The following is an 18,928-nucleotide window of genomic DNA, read 5'->3' on the forward strand; positions in this document are numbered from 1 at the left end:
GGCTTGGATATATGCCTGTCCATCAGTTGGAGGCCATCAATGTTCCCCTGAGCATCCTGGGAAACTGAGGCAGCAGGGGTGGTATTGGTAGGGGTAGCACAGTTCTCCGTGGATCCTGTATTCGTCAAAGCAGCTGCCAGGTGCTGTTTCTCTTCCCCTGGCTGCATGCTAAGCTGTGAGTCAGCTGCAGCTGCCAACAGCTGGGGCAGAGGGGCAGGAGTGGAGACTGTCAGCAAAGGCTCATGGGAGAAACCTGAGGATGTGGAGGGCTCTCTCCAAGCTGAGGCTGCAGCTGTGGAATGTGGATGCAGCCTAGGAGAGGAAGTGGGGGCATCCAGGGGCTGCAGGGGCGGCGGTGGGGTGACGAGAACTACTTGTTGCACGGCTGGCCGGAGTTCCGGGCGGGCACCCGGCACGGAGGGCTTTAGCGGCAAACCCGGAAGCGACTCGGTGGTCCCCGGCGTCGGCGGTGGGGCTCCTTCTGGCGGCTCCGGGGGTTCTGCCGGCGCCGCCGCTGAGCTCGGGGGTTCTGGCTGATCGCAGACCGCGGCACGGGGCGCGGGGGGAGCGGCGGGCTCCGTCGGCGGCGCGGCAGAGGCGGCGGGAACCGGCCAGACCGGGGGCACCGCGAACCGCGCATTCGCGGGGCGCACCACGTGGTCCGCCGGCCGAACCAAGATGGCGGCCGCGTCTGCCGCCCCGCCGGAGCCGTCTGATGTTGGGCCCGCACCGCGGGGGGGTTGCCGGGAGGCGGGGGGTGGTGGGGTCGCGGCACGGGGCGCGGCGGGAGTGGCAGGCTCCATCGGCGGCGCGGCAGAGGCGACGGGGACCGGCCGGACCGGGGGCACCGCGAACTGCGCATGCGCGGGGCGCACCACGTGGTCCGCCGGCCGAACCAAGATGGCGGCCGCGTCTGCCGCCCCGCCGGAGCATGCTGACGATGGGCACGTTCCGCGGGGGGGTTTGCGGGGGGCGGGGGGTGGCGGGGTCGCGGCGCGGGGACCCGGGGTGTCCCCCCACGGCCGGGGCTCGGGCTGGGGTGGGCGCACCGGGCTTCCCGGTGCTTCCTGTCGCACGTCCGGGATTGGGGGCGTGGCCAAGCGCCCTCCCGGCGCGGGCAGCGGCGGCAAGGCAGCGGCGGCGGTGATCGCCGGATCGAGCGTTTGTAGAAACGCGGCGAAGGCGCTTTGTAAGGAGCCAACGAAAGTAGCAACAGTCGCTGCTAGGGGGGTTTCGGGGGGAGTCGGGGCGGGCAGGAGCCCCGCGGCCAGTAGGGGGGGTGGGGCGGCAGCGGGGGCCGGGACAGGAGCGGGGGCCGCGGGGGGTGGGGCGGGGCCGGGGCTGATCGCGGCGGTGGGGGGTGAGGTCGCGGCGGAGGTGGGAGGGGCGGGAGCGGCCGCGGCGGGGGCCGCCGAGCCCGGCGGCAGGCGGCGCGGCGCGGGGATCGGGGGGGTGCGGGGGGTGGTCGCGGGGGCCGGAGCAGCCGCGGCGGTTGGGGGTGGGGTCGCGGTCGCGGCGGAAGCGGCACGGGTGGAAGCGGCAACGGGGGCCGGCGGCCGGCGGCGCGGCGCGGGGGTTGGGTGGGGGGTCGCAGGGGCCGGGGCGGCGGGAACCGCGTCACTCAGGGGGGCGGCCGCGGCGGTTGCGGCCGGGGCCGCGGCGGGAGGGGGAGGGGCGGGGCGGGAGGGGATCGCGGCGCCGCCGTCAGCAGCCGCGCGGGCCGGCCACATGGCCGGGGCCGGCTCTCGAGGAACGAACAGTTCGGCCACAGCTCTAAAAGCTGGGAGTAACCTGCAAGCAACGGCGTCTCTCCTGTAAATCTCAATAAAAAGCTTATCACCTACTGAGTCCCAGAAGTCTTTGGTAAAGGCGGCTGATCGATCCGCATGAGGGAAGTGGGGCAGGACCCATTCCAAAAGGGATTTTAACTCTTTCTTAGGCAAACTACTGTTATAACTACGTAACAGATGGTTCAATTGTTTATAGAGATCTCTATCTTGGGTAGAGTGGGATTGTCCCATATTTTAGACCTGTGTAGCTCACCTCAAATTCGCAAAAGCAGAGATCCTCTCCTCAGGACTCTGCACAGGTCCCCTCAGAGCTCCGGGCGTCTCTCCGGACGGCTTTTCCGTGCTCGGGACCTTCAGACCTCCCCCCTCGGGGCTTCCAGCGCAGGCAGTGCTAGGCAGTGCTCGGTGCGCTCTCTTAACGTGGCCACGTGCCACCAGCTCACAGCTCCTTGCTCGGGCAGTCCCAAGAGCTCCAAAAGCCGGCTATTTACAGGCGATGGTGCTCGAGGGTAAAATGCCTCGGCAAACTTTAAAGAGATAAGGCTTCTACGTTGCTTAGCAACGACAGCCTGTGCTCAGAGCGAAGAGGAGGCTATCACAGGTAATTACCGTGCATGGAGGTGTCGAAATTCGTGGGTTCCTTTTTCTTTCACGTTGGGCGCCAGTTGAGGGATGAGTAGGCTCCTCTGCACGGTTGGGGGTGTAGGGAGGCAGAGATCTCTGAAGCTTGCTCTTGGGGGAAGAGATTTATTGGAGAATTCAGGGATGCCCAGGCCTCGTGCTCTCAGGCGTAGCACGTGGCTGGGCTTAGGAGGACGGGGGAGGGGAGAGAGAAACAGAGGGTTTAGGAGAGGGGAAGCCCCAGGCAGGGAGGGAGTCCAAGAGAGGAGGAGAGGGCCAAGAGAGGAGAGGGCCAAGAGAGGGAGGAAATCCAAGAGCCCGCATGGCCGCTCGGAGCCCCCTTTTCAGGGGCTCCTAGGTGGGCTGGGACAAGGCATGGGCCAATGGGGTTACAGACTCTGTTTTAGGGGCAGGTACAGAGGTGCAGGATGAACCACAATCTCTTGCGGGGTGGGATGGAAGAGTCCATTTCACTCCAGGATTCATCCAAGAGTAGAAGTGACATCCGGCTAGCTAAAATAACAATCGTATCTATCTATCCTCTGCAACAGAATGTAAGTTTTTATTTTGGAGTGTATTTAAAGGTTAAAAAAAATTATGTTGGCAAAGTAGAGATAGCTGGGTACCTTGGTTTCTTGTAAGTGGTTTACCATAGGAGTTATTAATCTGCTTTCCACTCTCTGGCTGATAGCCAGGACTGAAGCTGTAGAGTCTCTTTTCTCTTTTTTTTTTTTTTTTTTTTTTTTAAATCCTCTGTTCCTTTTCCCTGTTGCTTCCATCCTTGCTTGCCTACTTTCATCCTTGGTTTGCAAAGCAGAAACTTCTCTGAGAAGTAAAACAGCTTTACAGCAAAGAAGGCAGCAATATATCAAGCGGAAATCTTCTCATAATCTTGTTTTCTTTTTTTCTGGATAAAAGAAAATTACACTTGAATATTTAATTTTTAGGGCCTACTGCTTTCCCTGCAAGCATTGGACATGTGCTAACTGTACCTGGCAGGAGCAGGGTTGTAATAGTGGACTTGACAATGCCACTGTAGAATGTGAATATCCCTCTCTCTAGCTTTCTGGACTGGAAACAACAGACCTGTGGTGCCAAATGATATTAACGGCACTGGAAAAGGGGATGGATGGGTTTACTGGGATGATAAAGGATGATTGACAGAAAGATATATTCTTCTGAGTATACTTTAAGCACTGCTATAAATATAGTCAAATATTCTCCAGCATGGCAGGCTTAAAAGCCAATCAAGGTTGGAAAAGTTGTAGTTGTAGATATGTATGTCTGTATTTATGTGTACCTCTTACTCATTTGTGAGGTTGAAGTAAGAAAAAACCAACTAAAACAATAAAAAACAAACCCCAAAGCTCCCAGTCCTACCTTTCTGAGCATTGCACAGGAATAGCAACCTGGTGTCCATGTGCTCTGTCCCTGCCATAAGGAGCTGCCATCTGCTTGGAGAGGAGACTGGTTCTTAATGCGTTCTCACTCAGTACCAAGCTGTCTTATCAAAGCCAAAACTAGAGAGCTTCAGAGCCTGGGTAAGAAACAGCCCTGTACGTGTGTTACACACACATTGGGCTACATACTGTGTTCAAGCTTTCACACCTGGACATCTCATTATATGCATTCAGACTACATTTCTATTCCTGTTCATTTCTCTAAGTTCTGGTTTAACAGGCTTTCAAAGAGAATAGAAATGTAATTTTGTAAAATAGCTTATCTAAACTATCACACAGAAATATTGCTTCACCTGAGTTGCCTGTGTTAACCCAAAAGCCAAACCTTTCCATAGTTCTTCAGATATTTTCGTGTTTGTATTTCTGCTGTGGCTGAAAACTGGGAAATGTCAAAAATACCATGTAACAAAAAGCTAAAGACAAAGGATAGTTGTGTGAAAAGAGGTCATCTTTTAAGGTTTGCAATGGAGTATTTTAGACCTGCAGAAATTACTTGTATTCTGACATGAGCCTTCTCTTGACTCATAGAGCAAAAAGTGAGATTTTTTTCACTGGTGCTGTTTGGAAAGTTCATTGTTTCCCAGGCTGTGTGTCTTGGCATGGCTGCTCTGCAGGGAGCTGCCCTTTCTGTTCCATGTCTAGTGTGAGTGCCTGAGTCCCCTGGCTCTGGGCTTGTATGTCAGGGTGTAGGAGGTACAGTGACTCTTTAAGATGCCTGCCAAAGGACTTGGGTGAGCAGAGAAACTTCTGAAAGCTTAAAAACATTCCATTTGTCCCTGCTTGCCTGCTGCTCCTTTGCACTAGGAAAGGCCCACTAAAACCCACAGCTTTGTCTTGTTAGCTGAGACAGAGAGTTTTTAGCAGTGCTGGCACAGAGGTGTGTGCAAGGAAGGGAAATACATGGAGAGCAGGGCCATAACAGAGAGCCTTGCTGAGGTTCTGGCAGTGCAGATGCCCATGGGCAAGCAAGGACAGATGGACCTGGCTAAATTGTGCCAAGAGCTGAAATCAGAGAGCCAGAGATGGCTTGGAGCCAGTGTAACCCTGACTCCTAGATTCCTGTTTCTGTGCCAGGCATCTAAAAGTGCAGCACAAAAGCCATATCTAAAACTCCCAATAGAATTTTTTTCTCCATCAATTAGTCTGTAGCAGGAGTGTAAGCAGCTCAGCAATTCTACTCTGCCTAGGATCTCTATGTTATGCATATTAACTATGTTGATTTTTAAATTTTTAGATTATTTTTTAAAAGATGGCAGGAAAGTGAGGGTTTCTTAGTGCTTAGCACTTGTGAAAATCAGGCCACTTATTTTTTAACATAATTGCTAGAATCTGTTTATGAGGGATTCGTGTGTTTCAGGAACAAAATGCTGTTGCTCAAAAGTGACTGGTTTGCATTGTCATAAAAAACACACCATTGAGGGTAGCTTCTGGATTATTTAGACACCCCAAGTGGCCTAAAATTATTTGGGTAGTATCTCAACATACCAAGCAGCTGATGCGCTTCACCTCCATCTAGCCTGAGGGCCAAATGAAGATGTGTTTTATGAACCAGGTTATACCTGAGGTGCTTAAAATGGAACTGTCATGGCACTGTGTTTAGCAAAATAATTTCTTTATCTGGGTTAATTAAATTTGAAGTCTTAACAAAGTGACCTCTGCTTTAATCTTTTCCTGGGAGAAGTAAAAGTGCACTGATTTGTTGTTGAGGGGAAAGCCAGATGTTTTGTTAATTAATGGATGTGCTTTTATTCTCATGTAGAATGCTGAGGAAGTGCATAAATGTAGCCACTTTAGCTCCTGCTCCAGGTCTTCTTAACAGTGGCCTGTGTCAAACAACATCCAATCCCTTAACATCCAGGTTGTTGTTTCACTAAAGCATTACATGGTGTCCTTAAATCTCCCTTTCTATAGGTCAGGGAGGATTTTGAAGATTTAATTAAAGTCTGGAAATGGAAGAAGAGCATTTCAAAGAAGCTGGGATAGAACCCTCTTCAAAATAATTCTCTTGCATTCCTCTGAGATATTTTAGTGCCATGTAGTAATAAGAGAAAGAAAGGCCAAGTATTTATAAAAAGATAAAACAAAAAACTGAATTCAAACAAACTGTGATTATCCTACTGTGATCTTGCTGCTCATTTGGAAATACCTTCTTTTTCAAGTAAATACAAATCCAGCTTGCTCAGGTCATGTTTTGAGATGGAACTATCTTATCCAAGATGAATTTAATAGAACATTTGTCTATCCTTTTTCTCCTTTTAAAAAAATTAATGACAGGCATGTTTGGGTTTATATCTGATTTTGCAATAAAGTCTTCTATTCCCTTTTTAAGCAGCAATTCCCAGACAACTCCTCTGGGTGTCAGTACAGCTTCAGGTATAGCTGCATTTTGGTTTTAACAAGTCATTAAAACATTCCACAGTGGACAGAGGAAAGGTAAGAGATAAAAGGTTAAGCAGTAGTGCAAACAGACTTGGGACAATACAGGGGACACTGACGTGCCTGAGACCCAGCATGGAACACATCTGAGCTGCCCTGGTTTCCATAAGAAGCACCAGTTACTTTCCTGTGGGTTTGACTGCATGTGAGCAGCCTGAGGCAGTGACTGCTGTGCAGGTGGAGATGGAGGCTGCTGAAGGAAGTGATGCCTTGGGAAGGCTGACCTAGAATAGAGACTAGACAGGGCTAAAAAATAAACTAGGTATTTACAGGGGGGCATCAATAGGTACATCTTGGGCAGCAGAACAGCCCAGCTAGGGCTACACCCAAGATGAACCCAAAATGGTCACAGAAAATGGACGACAGGCACAGAGTCTCACATTTTTGTAAGTTCTGGTCCATTTGCATATTGGTGTTAATTGTCCAATTGCACCTTTAGGTTATGGAGTCCCATCCTTCTTGTTTTTCTCTCTTCAATCCACACTGTTTATGTTCTTGGGCCTGAGATTTGGATTGGTTGTCCTTGGTCCCAAGCTAGCAAAGGAATTGTTTTGTCTCCCTACTCTGTGAAGACAGCTTACCATTCCTTAATTAATATGAAGCTCAGAAGTACACTCTAAAACAGCACAGAATCTGAAAAATATAAAAGCTAAAACCTGAGGCATCAGAAGTTATAGAGATGCTAGAAAGAATACTGAGCTTGTCCTTTAGCAGGATTAAGAAAGGATAATATCTCTAGTGTTTGTCTCCAGATGGTTGTTGGAGGTTACAGCACATGTCCAGATAGATTTCTGCAAACTGATAAATAATTTGAATGGAATTTCTCAGATTCAGGGGTCTTGCTGGTCAGCATTTTCCCATGTGTGTGAGGCAGTATGGTCATTGTCTATGAGAAATATTTGAGAGGAAAGAATGGCAGGGAAAATGAGGTAGTAAACCCAGAAAGCTTTGTAGAGAGACTTAAGGAATTGCAAAGAACTTGGGTTGGGAAAATCTCTGGAGGTCAACTAATACAAATCTTCAGGATAGATCCAGCTATATGAAGTTCAGAGACTTTTCCAGATGAGTTTTAAATATCTGCAAAATTGGAGATTCAGCAATCTCTTTACACAGACTGTTCTTCTCTTTGATCATCCACATGGTAGAATTTTCTTTCCTTAACATCCCATCTGAATTTGCCATGTGCCAGTTTGTGACTGTTGCTTCTTTCTTCATGCAGACTCTGCTTTCTCTATCCTTTCCTGTTAAGTAGTTGAAAGCAGCAATTAGATTTTGTCCAAACCTTCTTCTCTTGCTGAATGAACTCTGCTTCCATAGCCTGTCATCCTACAACCACAGCATCTCTGCAGGCCTTTCTGGAACTCAGTCCAACTTGTGAATGTCTGTCTTGTTCTCAGGTCTCACAAGCATGGACTAGAGGGTCAAAAATAATTTTAATCTACTTTATGGCTCTGCTCTAGCAAATACAGCTCAGTGTGTCTTTGGCCCTTTCCATCGCAGGGAACGCTGCTGACAGATGGTCAGCTTGTACATCAGGCATCCTTTCTGAAAAGCTTCTTCTCAGGTGTTGGACTCCCAGCCTGTCTTGTTGCATGGGTTTAGTCCTCCTGAAGTGCAGGACTTTGCATTTGCCTGTGCTGAACTTGCTAACTCGGTGTACTTCTCCAGCCTCTGATGGGCACTCTGATCCAGGAATGTATAGGGTCAAAGTGAAAGTGTGGGGAAGCTCTCAGAAATTCTTTGGCTTTTATTTTTCATCAAGTGCCATGGGAGGAAATGGTGATGGCCAGACTGAGCATTATCTGATCAGGGACCAGGAAAGCAAGCAGTTCTGCCTTTCTACCAGTAAAATGATATACAGTTTGCAGCTGGGACTGCAGGGCACTCACAGTTACAGGGGTATTGATACAAATTGCTGCATGCGAGGGTTTCCTCACCTATATTTTAAAAATTCTTGAAGTACTAAAAATTTTCTTCATTTGCAATCAGAGGATATGTGAATAAATCCCAACAGGGATGCCACTTTTGATTCTGAAGAGATGCACTTGCAAAATGAGAAGGAATGGGTTTAATTTGACAGCTCTTGCTCTCCCCTCATCACAGGCAGCTGTTGTCAGACTGAATTAAAAAGTTGGCAGAAATACATTCCTTAAGCAGGAAAAAAGTGGAATGGTCATAAACCCCAGTAGAATTGCTGCATAGAGATTGTTATTTGGCCTTTAAATATTAAATGGCTGGTTTTAAATAGGTCTGCTGCAGATAGTTTCTGCTTCAGGTTTATTGATTAAAATAGCTGCTTTACATCAGCTCCAACTTAGTTTCTCCAAAGGCTTTTGTCTTCATGAATAATGTACTCTTTGGCTGAAATTATGCTAGAATTCATCTCCTGGACTCTGACTGTACATCTCTAGGTTCCTAAGTCTCAGTTGACTAGGCTCAAAATTGTGACATTCCCTGTACTTCCCTCCTTAGAAATGAATATTCCTTCTTCCACTCATCTAGTGCTGAGCAAACCTAGTGCTTGCACATTGGAATGTGCACTTGGAAACAGCTCTGGCTGTTTGGCTCTTTGAGAGAGGCTTGTATGATATTGAAGGTTGCCTTGCCTATACTGAGGATTAGATTTCTGCAGCAATTCATCCAAACCCTGCAAGAGTGAGCTCTGGATCAGACAGTGAACTTGTAGGCCTGTTGTGATTTCAGGTGGGCAGGTCTCATGCCTTCAGTATTGTAAGTATTCCAATTTGCTGGATGCATCTTGTGTATGTATGATCAGGCTTTATTTTACACCACTTTTATGGCTTTTTTATGCATTTCTAAGGATGTGTACCTTGATTTCTGGAAGATGCTTGAGGATTTTGCATTAAGCCCAAAGGATATTGTTTTGCTTGCACAAGGGGTGGTGGAACAGACCTGGCACAGCCTCCCCTTGCAGGCTGAGGCTTGTAAATTCTGTTATCCCTCTGGACTGTTTGCCACTCTGCAACAAAACACTGCTGCAGGACCTGTAAGAAAGGAGGGCTATGAACAGCATGGAAAGCAAACAGAGGTGTTAAGACCTTTCTTGACAACCTGCTTTTCCTGCTCCTTCCTTCTGATCCTCTTTCCTATCACAGAAATATGTTTTTATTCAAACTATCTGCTACAACAATAGCTGTTTGTAAAACTAGAGCAGGAGGAAAGTCAGATTAAAGCCTTTGGTGAAAATATGTGAAATCAGGCTCCCCAGTTTCATTTATGCATGGGAAAATAAATATCACTATTGGTAGAAGAGACAGTTGAATCTCATGACTCTGGAAATGTAATCAGTCACAGATAATCTGGCCTGCCTTTACTCTCTTTGGGAGATGGTGACCCTTTCTTTCTACAAATTAATTTTACACTAAGATAAAACCAGAAGAAAAACCCATTTGATTTGTGTGTGTATATGTATCTCTCTCTCTCTCTCTCTCTCTCTCTCTCTCTCTCTCTCTCTCTCTCTCTCTCTATATATATATATATATATATATATATATATATAAAGAAAAAAGTTATTCCATTCTGAAATGGCCAAGAACAGGATATTGCAGTGCCTGAACCTTTTTCTGGAGAGTTTTTCTGTTTTGTTTAACCAAATGAAAATCTCTTCAAGATGTCATTTGGCAAAGTGTTTTGACCCAGGTGAAACCACAGACCTTGACAGTATATTAGTTTTCCTGAAGCATCTCTGACTTTTCTGTATTTTTTTTTTTTAAGGCATGGAGGCTGTGAAGATGATAACTTGCTTCTTTATGACAGTAAAGCACATAGCCAGGATCATACTGGGAGGGTAGCTGACAGGCACTAGACAGATGGTTCCTGTGTGGATGTTAGCAGATGAGAATCCTCCCTTCTTGGAACACCTGTCTGGTGACCAGTGCTGCCACAGCATGTCTCTCACACTTCTTACAGACCTGAGAGAAAGATGTGTGACCGGAAATATGAGCATCTACTGGATTTTTTTTTCCTGTCAGCAAAGCCCCCTGTGGCTGTGGAGTGAGTGGATGTGGTTTAGAGCAGGTCATTAGGCTTTCTCTCCTTCCTCCCTTGGAGCCTGCCATAGGCATGGGGTGGACGAGTCACTGCACAAAATGCCCAATTCTCTTTAGTGTGGAGGTTTTTGCATCCTCACTTCCTTCTGGCATAGCGACAAACAAGACTCCCCTTGGTGTAGTTAGGAGAGGACTTTAGCAGTTAGGAAAGCCTCCCTCCCCCTTGCTAAATTGTATGGCCTGGAATTGTAGGAGGATGCTGAAAGTCCTCTCTGCTCTTTGCCAAAATACTTCATGTCAGTAGTGGAACAAAGGAAGCTCAGTTTATTGTGGTTGAGCCTTTGGTATCTCCAGTGATGGAAGATCTCATTGAGGCTTTTCCTGTGGCTGGGATATTCAAAACCTTCCTTTGTGGCTTTGCTGCTACATCAGAAAAGTTGAGCTTATGCTATTTTGTTTCCTGCTGTGTGAAAGCAGCAATTGCCTCTCTGTCAATTAACAAGGGATGAAATGAGCCAACAAGCTCAGAGTTTATCAGGGTGAGACAGAAAGGTGCATATGTACACATCAAGATACTGATATAAACCTGATGAAACTGATATAAATAAGATTATATAAACCTTATTTTCTCAGGATACCAGGCTACACAGTTACTTGATGGATCCTTTCAAATAAAACCACTGATAGCAGCATTAGTAGTAATGTTAAATTTCTTACAAACATAGTATTTGAAATATGCAACAAAACAAAAAGGCAATAATATCTTGAAAAATATATAATAATTTTAGGCACACAAAATATGAATAAACATATTTTTCATCCTCCTCTTCAATCAATGTTTTAATTGAGAAAGCATTGGTATTGTAATAACATCTCTTCTGTTGTTGATGCTTTAAGGAACTAATGACATCTGTTTAACCAAGCATAAAGAAGAGCCAAGTTATAGGATAATCTGTATTGTTTATTTTATTGTTTCAAATAAAGAACTGAAAGGTGATGAAACTGGGCAATTAAGAAACAAAACAAAGGAATAAATTCTGCTGATGCAGTGCAATACTGCATTAGAAATGGGTGGAGAGTCAAAATATGTGAGCCAAGGAATCTTGCATGATTCTTGTGCATAAAAATATTTTCAAGTATCTAAAAAACTTTAATCTCTTGATATGACCCATTCTGATTTGTTTAGCCTTGTAGAAAATGCAGTGGGTTTTGATGTTCAGAAGGGGTTCTGCTAGGAGTTAAGGACAAAAGTCTGTAATTGACTGGTCAAAGCAGGACAGTTCTAGTGGTACCTGCTAAATCCTTTGGGTTACTTGCATTCCTGCTGTGTTTCCACATACATGGCTGAAGGGTGAAGGCAGAGCTGGCCTGGCTGCAGCAGAGCAGGATACATGCTTAGGATGTTGAGCAGCAATCAGAGCCTTTAATGGGAGTAGAGGATTAATTAATTCTGATCCATACAGACACATTGGCTTCTTGTGCAGCCAGAATCCTAATTAGGCAATCAAATTTTTTTCCCTTTCACAGTGACCATTGCTCCAGCTGTGCTCTCTTTCTTCTCTTAATTTGCAAATCTCTCTCTATTTTACAGCAAAAAAAAAATTCACATACTTTGGCAGGAAAGCTTCCTTCTTTTCTTTCAATTTTTCCTGTTTGCATCTACATATTTGCATATCTGCTTCTGATGTTCTATAATCCCTCAACCTTCATTTTCAAGCCCCTGTTATGAAATGAGATTATGGCTTCTTCCTCAACTCCTTTATTCCTCTAACCCAGTGTTCCTTCACTTCTTTCCCCCTCCAGCCCTCAGCCCCTGCTGACTCAGTTAAATATACATGTGCTCTTTTCCCCTTTGTTCCTGCTTTTCCCTTCACCCCTCTGTGGCTGCTTTTCATATGTTGGCTTTGATCTGTTTGCTGGCAACACTAACATTTTAAAATCTTTTCTAATTTGTTTTTTTTTTGTACATTGTTGTGAAATTAAATACCTTGGAAAGGAAATATGGGTTGCTTCACTCGCTGCAGGAACAAACTCATTGGGTGGGAAGGCTGTGTATGCAACTGATATCTGTGCTGGGGAAGTGCTGAGGAATGGTTCAGTCCTCTGGACTGTGTGCTGTCAGTCTGGGGTGAGTAATGAAGGTACATCCCAGATTCAGCTCCATGCTTAGCTGCAGTTTTGCTAAGCCACACTACTGAAGCAAAGGGGAAAATGGAGGTGTTCCTTCGTTCTAGGTGGTGACCAAAACCATCAGGATGTGATCCTTAGTGATGGGGGAACTGTGACACAGATCCCTGGAATTCACTGGGGTTCTTCTCTTTGTCAGGGACACAGTGAGGTCACTTGTGTTTTGTACCCCTTCCCTCTCTTGGGGTATTGTCAGACTCCTAATCCACTGGCTAGGATATCCTATAACTTTTGTGTTATAGGATATAACACAAAAGCTGGTAACTGCTGGTATGTTGCTTTTTTCTGTACTTACATCTGTCCAGACTTTTTTTTTTTTTATCTGTTGTGTTATTTTTGTGAAGATGGCACTAGTTCTTATTAATTATGGCTACACTTTTATGCTAACCACTGCATTGATTTATGGCAAAAAAATGGCCACTGTAGTTCCTACCAAGATGTCATTTCCTTGACCACCCCTTGTTGTGAGGTTTTCTCCTGGCAGTGGCAGTAGCAGGTGAGTTTCTGCCAAGTATCTGTAGACAATCTTTGCATCAGTCCTCACAGAGATGCCTCCATATGGTCACTTTGGCCTGCAGAATCTGCTGCTAGATAACCTGTTCAGCTCTATTTTTTTTTTTTTTCGTCAGATGCCTTTCAAACCTCTCTTCTAAGGAATAAAGAATAAAAATTTCAAATTACTCTATATCCCATTCCCCAGACTGAGACTGAACTTTATTCATCACCTTCCTTTTACCCAAGATTGACTGAGTTTTGTTGTTTTATTCCAGGTCACCAGTTTCTTCAGAAGATCAAGGTAAGATCTGTTTTATAGATACTAACAGCATATTAAATAAGACCAAAGACTAGTGAGTAAGCTCTGTTTTAACACAGTTGTGGTGGAGAAAAATGTTTTTTTTATAAAAATGAAACTTTGATGTTGATGAAACTGTTCACCCCTAGACATTAAGTGCTTGATCATTTGGTTAGTTTAATTAGGACTGACAGACGTTGTTGAGTTATTTGTAAAATGAATCTTGCTTAATCAAATGAACTATTGCAAGAGTTTACAGTTTATTCATCCAACTGTGTAGAGGTTCACCTGTAGAAAACACGTGGCTTAAAGGAGAATACATGTTTTTTGTAAAGATAAACACATCTTTTATGACTCTCATAGGGCAACATCTTTGTCACTGAGAGGGAATGTGTTGTGTTTTAAAGGCTTGGGCACACATTATCTTGGGTTGCCAGTAAAGTCAGTTTAGTAGGACAGTAGGGAATTTAGCTGGGCACTTCTACATGGAAAAATCTCATGGCTTGAGTAGCAGGAGCTACAGGTTATAGCAATATGCTTGCTGTGAGCGAGACTTGAAGGATCTGATCTTTCCCTATGGACTAAAGAGGGAGTTGGTGGTGACCAGCTGCTTTAATGATGTGTCAAACTTAAGTCCATCAGCAGTATATCAGTATATGGCTACATTGGTACTGAAATCCAGAGATATACTGTGAAGGGATAGTAATTGCATTGCCAGAGTTGCATAAGGAATGAGGAACAAAAAAGGGAGACTGTCTGAGAGAAGTTCATCCTGTGGCTCGGAACTGGGAATACACTTTTGGTCCAATAAAGAAATATCTATGTTCTTCTGGCATCCAATTTGCATGCAGTCACAGAATCAGAACATTTTCTGGCCAATACCATAAGCATTACTCAAGGAAGGTCCACATGGGAATAGCAAGGGCTGTTGCAAATGGAGGTGAAGGAGGTCTGAGCCTAGAAGTGTGTCACTGAACTATGTTCACTTGGAGTGTGGAGTGACTAGTTAGGTATCAACCTACATTGTCCTTGGCTCCAGCCAAGTTTTTCAGTCCACTATAATGAATGTCAAACATTGTAATTAATGAACTTCTTCCATCTCCTTGGCGAGTCCTTTCTCAGTAACAAAAGTTGTAAAGAAAGCCATAAAAATGAACAAACATGCAATGATATATCTGTCCCATCTAGTCCATTCCTAGTGTCTGGTAGCAGCGGATCCTATGACAAATAAAAATATGAGACTGGCAGAAGTATATGGGTTTAATTTCCTGGTGTGCCCTATTAGATTTTTTTTTGATTTACAGCTCATTGATTTTGTGAACCAGATGGAGTTTTCCTGTTTAATAGTTCATCTGCTTTTTACCATGACCACAGTTTCTAATATGCAGTACAAGACTGTGAGAAGTTAACAGTATACCTCATGTCTCCAACTCTCAGAAGGGATTTGAAATCATTAAGGTCTAATACACTATTTCAGGACCTGGATTCAAGCTGCATCTCAGTGCATAAACTTGTTATGGGCTGCTCTTGCTATTGCATTTCCCTTGCATTTACTCTATTGCTCCATCTTTATCTATTAATGGAGCAACAGACGGTGTATATGCATTTCCTTGTGCATCTTTAAAGGTTAATATTTCATGCTGTCAGAATGCTTTTCTTCTTTCCACTATTTTTATACTATTTGAGTTTTTGACAAAACCTTCCTGTTTGCCATCTACCATCTGCTGCCATGGTTTGGCTTTTCAGGTTTGATCAACATCTCTCAATAGCCTCTTCCTCCTTGCCTTTCTTCCCTTTCTATCATAAGCAACCTCTTCTGAAATGCAGAGTGAAAGGCCTTGACCAATTAGTGATGTGATAGTGCCAGTTATTAGAAATTCTGTGACCATGGAATTTCTAACTAGGCTTGTCATCCCTATAAATATGTAGGAGCTTCTCTCAAGCACAAAAGATTTCCCATTCTCCAGTGACTTTTCAGAAAGAAGGGTCCAATACCCACTATGCCAGCTACAGACCATGGTAAATGGGCACAATGCAAAAAGGAAAATGTGATAAAAGTGCTGCAGCATAAGCTCCTTAGAGCCTAGAAGGTTCTCAGTCCACTGAGACTGCATGTGTGGAGGCATCTCAAATTAGACTTAGATCTCAAATCTCTTCTCCAAACAAAAAAGAGGGTCCATGAGAGAGCTGAAAACTTATCTCTGATTTACCTGTCTTTTATAGTGTTTATGCAGATGTCTCCTGGCATATTGTTCTTGGAGTATGTATCTTGAAATCAGTTTGAGACTTATCTGTTCATTAATAATCACTACTCAACTGTGGACCTATTCAATATGTTAAACATTTACTTTTTTTAATGAGGCAATAATGCTTTGGCCTACATAGTGAGGGAAGATCCAACAGTGGAATAATGTAACTTCACTGTACCTACACTCTGCCCTGTATTACAGCTGCTCTGCCCCATTATGGACACCATTCTAGTGCTGATTTTCTGATGATGTGATATGTTGATCATTACTGAGAAAAGGCTCTTTTTCTGTTGTGTCAGATTTTTTGTATTAACTTCCCTCTTGGTTCCTGATCTGTGTTTTTTCTGCTTTAATATTCAGTTGTCACTTTTTCTTCTGCTGTTTTTCTGTTGGTTTTTTATTATTATCATCCTCTTTCTTTTTAAATTACCCTTTCCTATTGACCACAAGATTGCATTCTGTATAGATTTTTCCATTGTGCTCCTCACCTTAGTTTCTGGATGTCCTGCTTCTGCTCCAGTGTGGACAGACTGTCACAAACACTAGTGGGAAGGAGTAATTGTAACATCTAACAGACTTGTACCAGAATTAGCATCTAATGTGAGTGGCACTTCCATTAATCCCTGACAGGACAATGCATTATGCTGTCTTGACAAGAGGGTGAAGATAAAGCACCATCTGTCTGGGACTGGGCATCTATTGACCAATTGTAACTGCAGACAATGCTCCTTGTTGGGGACACGTGTTAGAGGCACCTTTATCAGTTACAAATCAGAGACATTTTAATGGGTACAGAAAGGGAAAGAGCACTGCTAGAAGATCTCAAATTTCAAAAGAAAAAATACCCACAACCTCTTAAGGTTTGTATCTTTGTTCTTGGCACAGGTAGCTAGGAAACAGATAACTGAAGAGTTAAATCCGTCAGCTTTTTTTTTTTTTTTTTTTTTTTTTTTTTTTTTTTTTAATTAGCAGAAGGAGTAGACAAAGCCCCTTACCCTCAAATTCTGATTGAGAAAATGATACAAGCCAGGTAAATCCTAAAGCATACCAGTTTAGACAGGGGATTGATGACTCTGAAGAAGGGCCTGGTCGGTCAGGTATGCCCTGGTTCAGCTGCAGCCTTGGAAGACAGTGTTTTTTTGGGTTTTGGGCTTAAATGAGACTCAACAATGGTCAAGTGTCAGGCCCACAGAAGACATGGTAGATGTCATGATGGAGGGCCAGGCAAGTCATCTTTTAGTGAAGGGCATCACCTGCTGTATTTTTGCTGTATAAAAAGTCCTGGTGATATGCCCAGGAGGTCTGACACTTTTGGAGGTTAATGCATCCATTGTTTATGGAACAAGTACGATAGTGTGATGGGAATGCAGACTTCTAATGGATCATGCTTCCACTACACAGTCATTGCCTGGTTATGCAGTGCACACTTGTTTTCTGGTTATCGTTAGGTGAATGGTTGAGTTTTGCCAAACCCTTTATTCACCCAGCACCTTTCAGAACTGCACCGTATTTTGTGTGCACACTGGATCATGCCCTATTTACAGCCACCCTGCAGAAATCTACATTAAACATTCATATCTATACTTTTATCTGGCCAAAGTTAGGTTCTCTCTACACTTTTTTGTTTACCTTGTACGTTTGGGTTGATTCTTCATTATCACGTGAGCAATTGAAGGAAATGTCCTTAAAAAGAGTACAATGAGTTCTATTTCCATTTCAAGTATTCTGAAAAAAGACCAGCAAATTCTTGAGTGTTGCTGGTAATGGTGTAGGGACATTGGTGTGTTATTCAACTTGGTTATTCATCAGTGTGTTATTCAACTTGGAACTTATGCTGCTCAATAATTTTGTGCCTGACTTCAAACAGAGGAACTTTGATGGAATTATACAGTTTTAAGTAGCTATACTAATGCACCTCAAGTAGCAGTCAACCAGAGCTTAATCCTTACACCTGAGTTGCATTCTGATCGGAAGACAAGAGGTTTTAAATATTTATGTCACTGCTCTCCTACTCATTTCTCTATAAACCAATGAGATTGGGCTTTCTGCCTAGTTTTCTTTCAGCAGACACGTGGTTTTGCTGCATCAGCATAATTTCTGTGATTTAGGGTTTGTGGTTTTGGGCATTTTGTGTGTAATAGATCCAAAATTCATGAGGGAATAGGGGACAACTGAGAAATTCAGACAAGAGGGAAATGCATTCAATAGAGCAATTTTGAAGACAGTTATTACAAAGTAATAATATTATACAAGAGATTAAGATAAAGGATGGGTTTTCTGCTTCAAAAGACAAATACCAACACTCAAATGTCTTTCAGATTCTGCCAGATGATGGGTTCATGCCATGGAGTCGCTCCATGCGATATCCATGCCTGGATATCCTACACCTAGGAGGGATTTGTGTAGGGCCAAGAGTGCATTAGAAGTAAAATGAGTTTATAATGGTGACTTCTAAATTTGTCTCAATTAGAAAAAAATTTCCATAGGGTTTGCTTGGCATGGGTTCAGACTGAAAGTTTGAGGTGGGAGGTGTAACTCTGGATATCCCTCTGAATAGATAAGGAATGGATTGATGAAGTGTGTGCATGGAAGGCGGTGGTAGCTCCATCCCATACAGGAAAATGCTTTGCTATGCAGTGTCTGGTCCTGCCTTGGAGGCAGAATGTCCTGTACACTCTGGTATGTGCTCCAGCTCCATTAAAGAGAGGAAATCTAAATGCATGCAAGCAGGAAGATGGTTTCAGGAGTCCCAGAAAATAGCACAGGAAGGAATAACACTTCCTGGAACCTCTGATAGATAGGATTTCCTGTTGCCCATGTGGCCTGTGGGAAGGCAGACTTCACTCTCTTGGCCTCCTTTCTTCTTTCTGGAGCCACTCTCCACTAATCTTGATAGTCACAGTCTGCAAAGGGATGTTTTCCTCCAGAGTTTTGAAGCAGTCTGCCACACTGATGAAATGGATGAGCAGGGTGCTGCAGATGAATCCAAACGTCTCAGTGCTGGTAGAATTAAAAAAATAAAGATAAAGAAATGAATGGCTATTTTGTACACCAGAGGCCTTCTAAAGAGAGAGAGGAGATGCTATATTATTAATGGTGATGCTGCAGCTGTTTACCCAGCAACAAATTGAGCTGTCTTGGAATGCTTTCTCTGTGCAAATTAGAGTATGGGAGGGGTTGGAGGGAGGCTCCCGACTGCAGGTATTTATTTTGATTAATTAGCCACTTTGAGAAGAAAGCCCTCCTGGATAGTGTTTTGAAAGTGTCTGTGGCTGAGCCAATGATGCCTTGGGGATCTGCTCTGGGTTGGTTCATTTGCTTCTCAGCTCAGCAGAGGCTGGTATTGATGGAGACCCAGGGTCCCCCTGGCGAGAGAATGCAT

At 44.3% G+C, this 18,928-nt stretch overlaps 1 protein-coding gene across 9 annotated transcripts in view; it reads left to right on the forward strand.

The window, feature by feature from the left end:
- Window positions 1-18,928, forward strand: part of DGKI (diacylglycerol kinase iota) — a 203,213-nt gene that overhangs the window by 161,264 nt on the left and 23,021 nt on the right. For all 9 annotated transcript variants that reach the window (XM_021552019.4, XM_021552020.3, XM_085568617.1 and 6 more), the window contains one exon: window positions 13,275-13,300. In XM_021552019.4, the coding sequence (XP_021407694.3) occupies window positions 13,275-13,300 (26 nt within the window). The remainder of the gene's footprint in view (window positions 1-13,274; window positions 13,301-18,928) is intronic.

Source organism: Lonchura striata, chromosome 1A (assembly GCF_050655825.1).
Source record: "Lonchura striata isolate lonStrDom1 chromosome 1A, ASM5065582v1, whole genome shotgun sequence".
Lineage (NCBI taxonomy): Eukaryota > Metazoa > Chordata > Aves > Passeriformes > Estrildidae > Lonchura > Lonchura striata.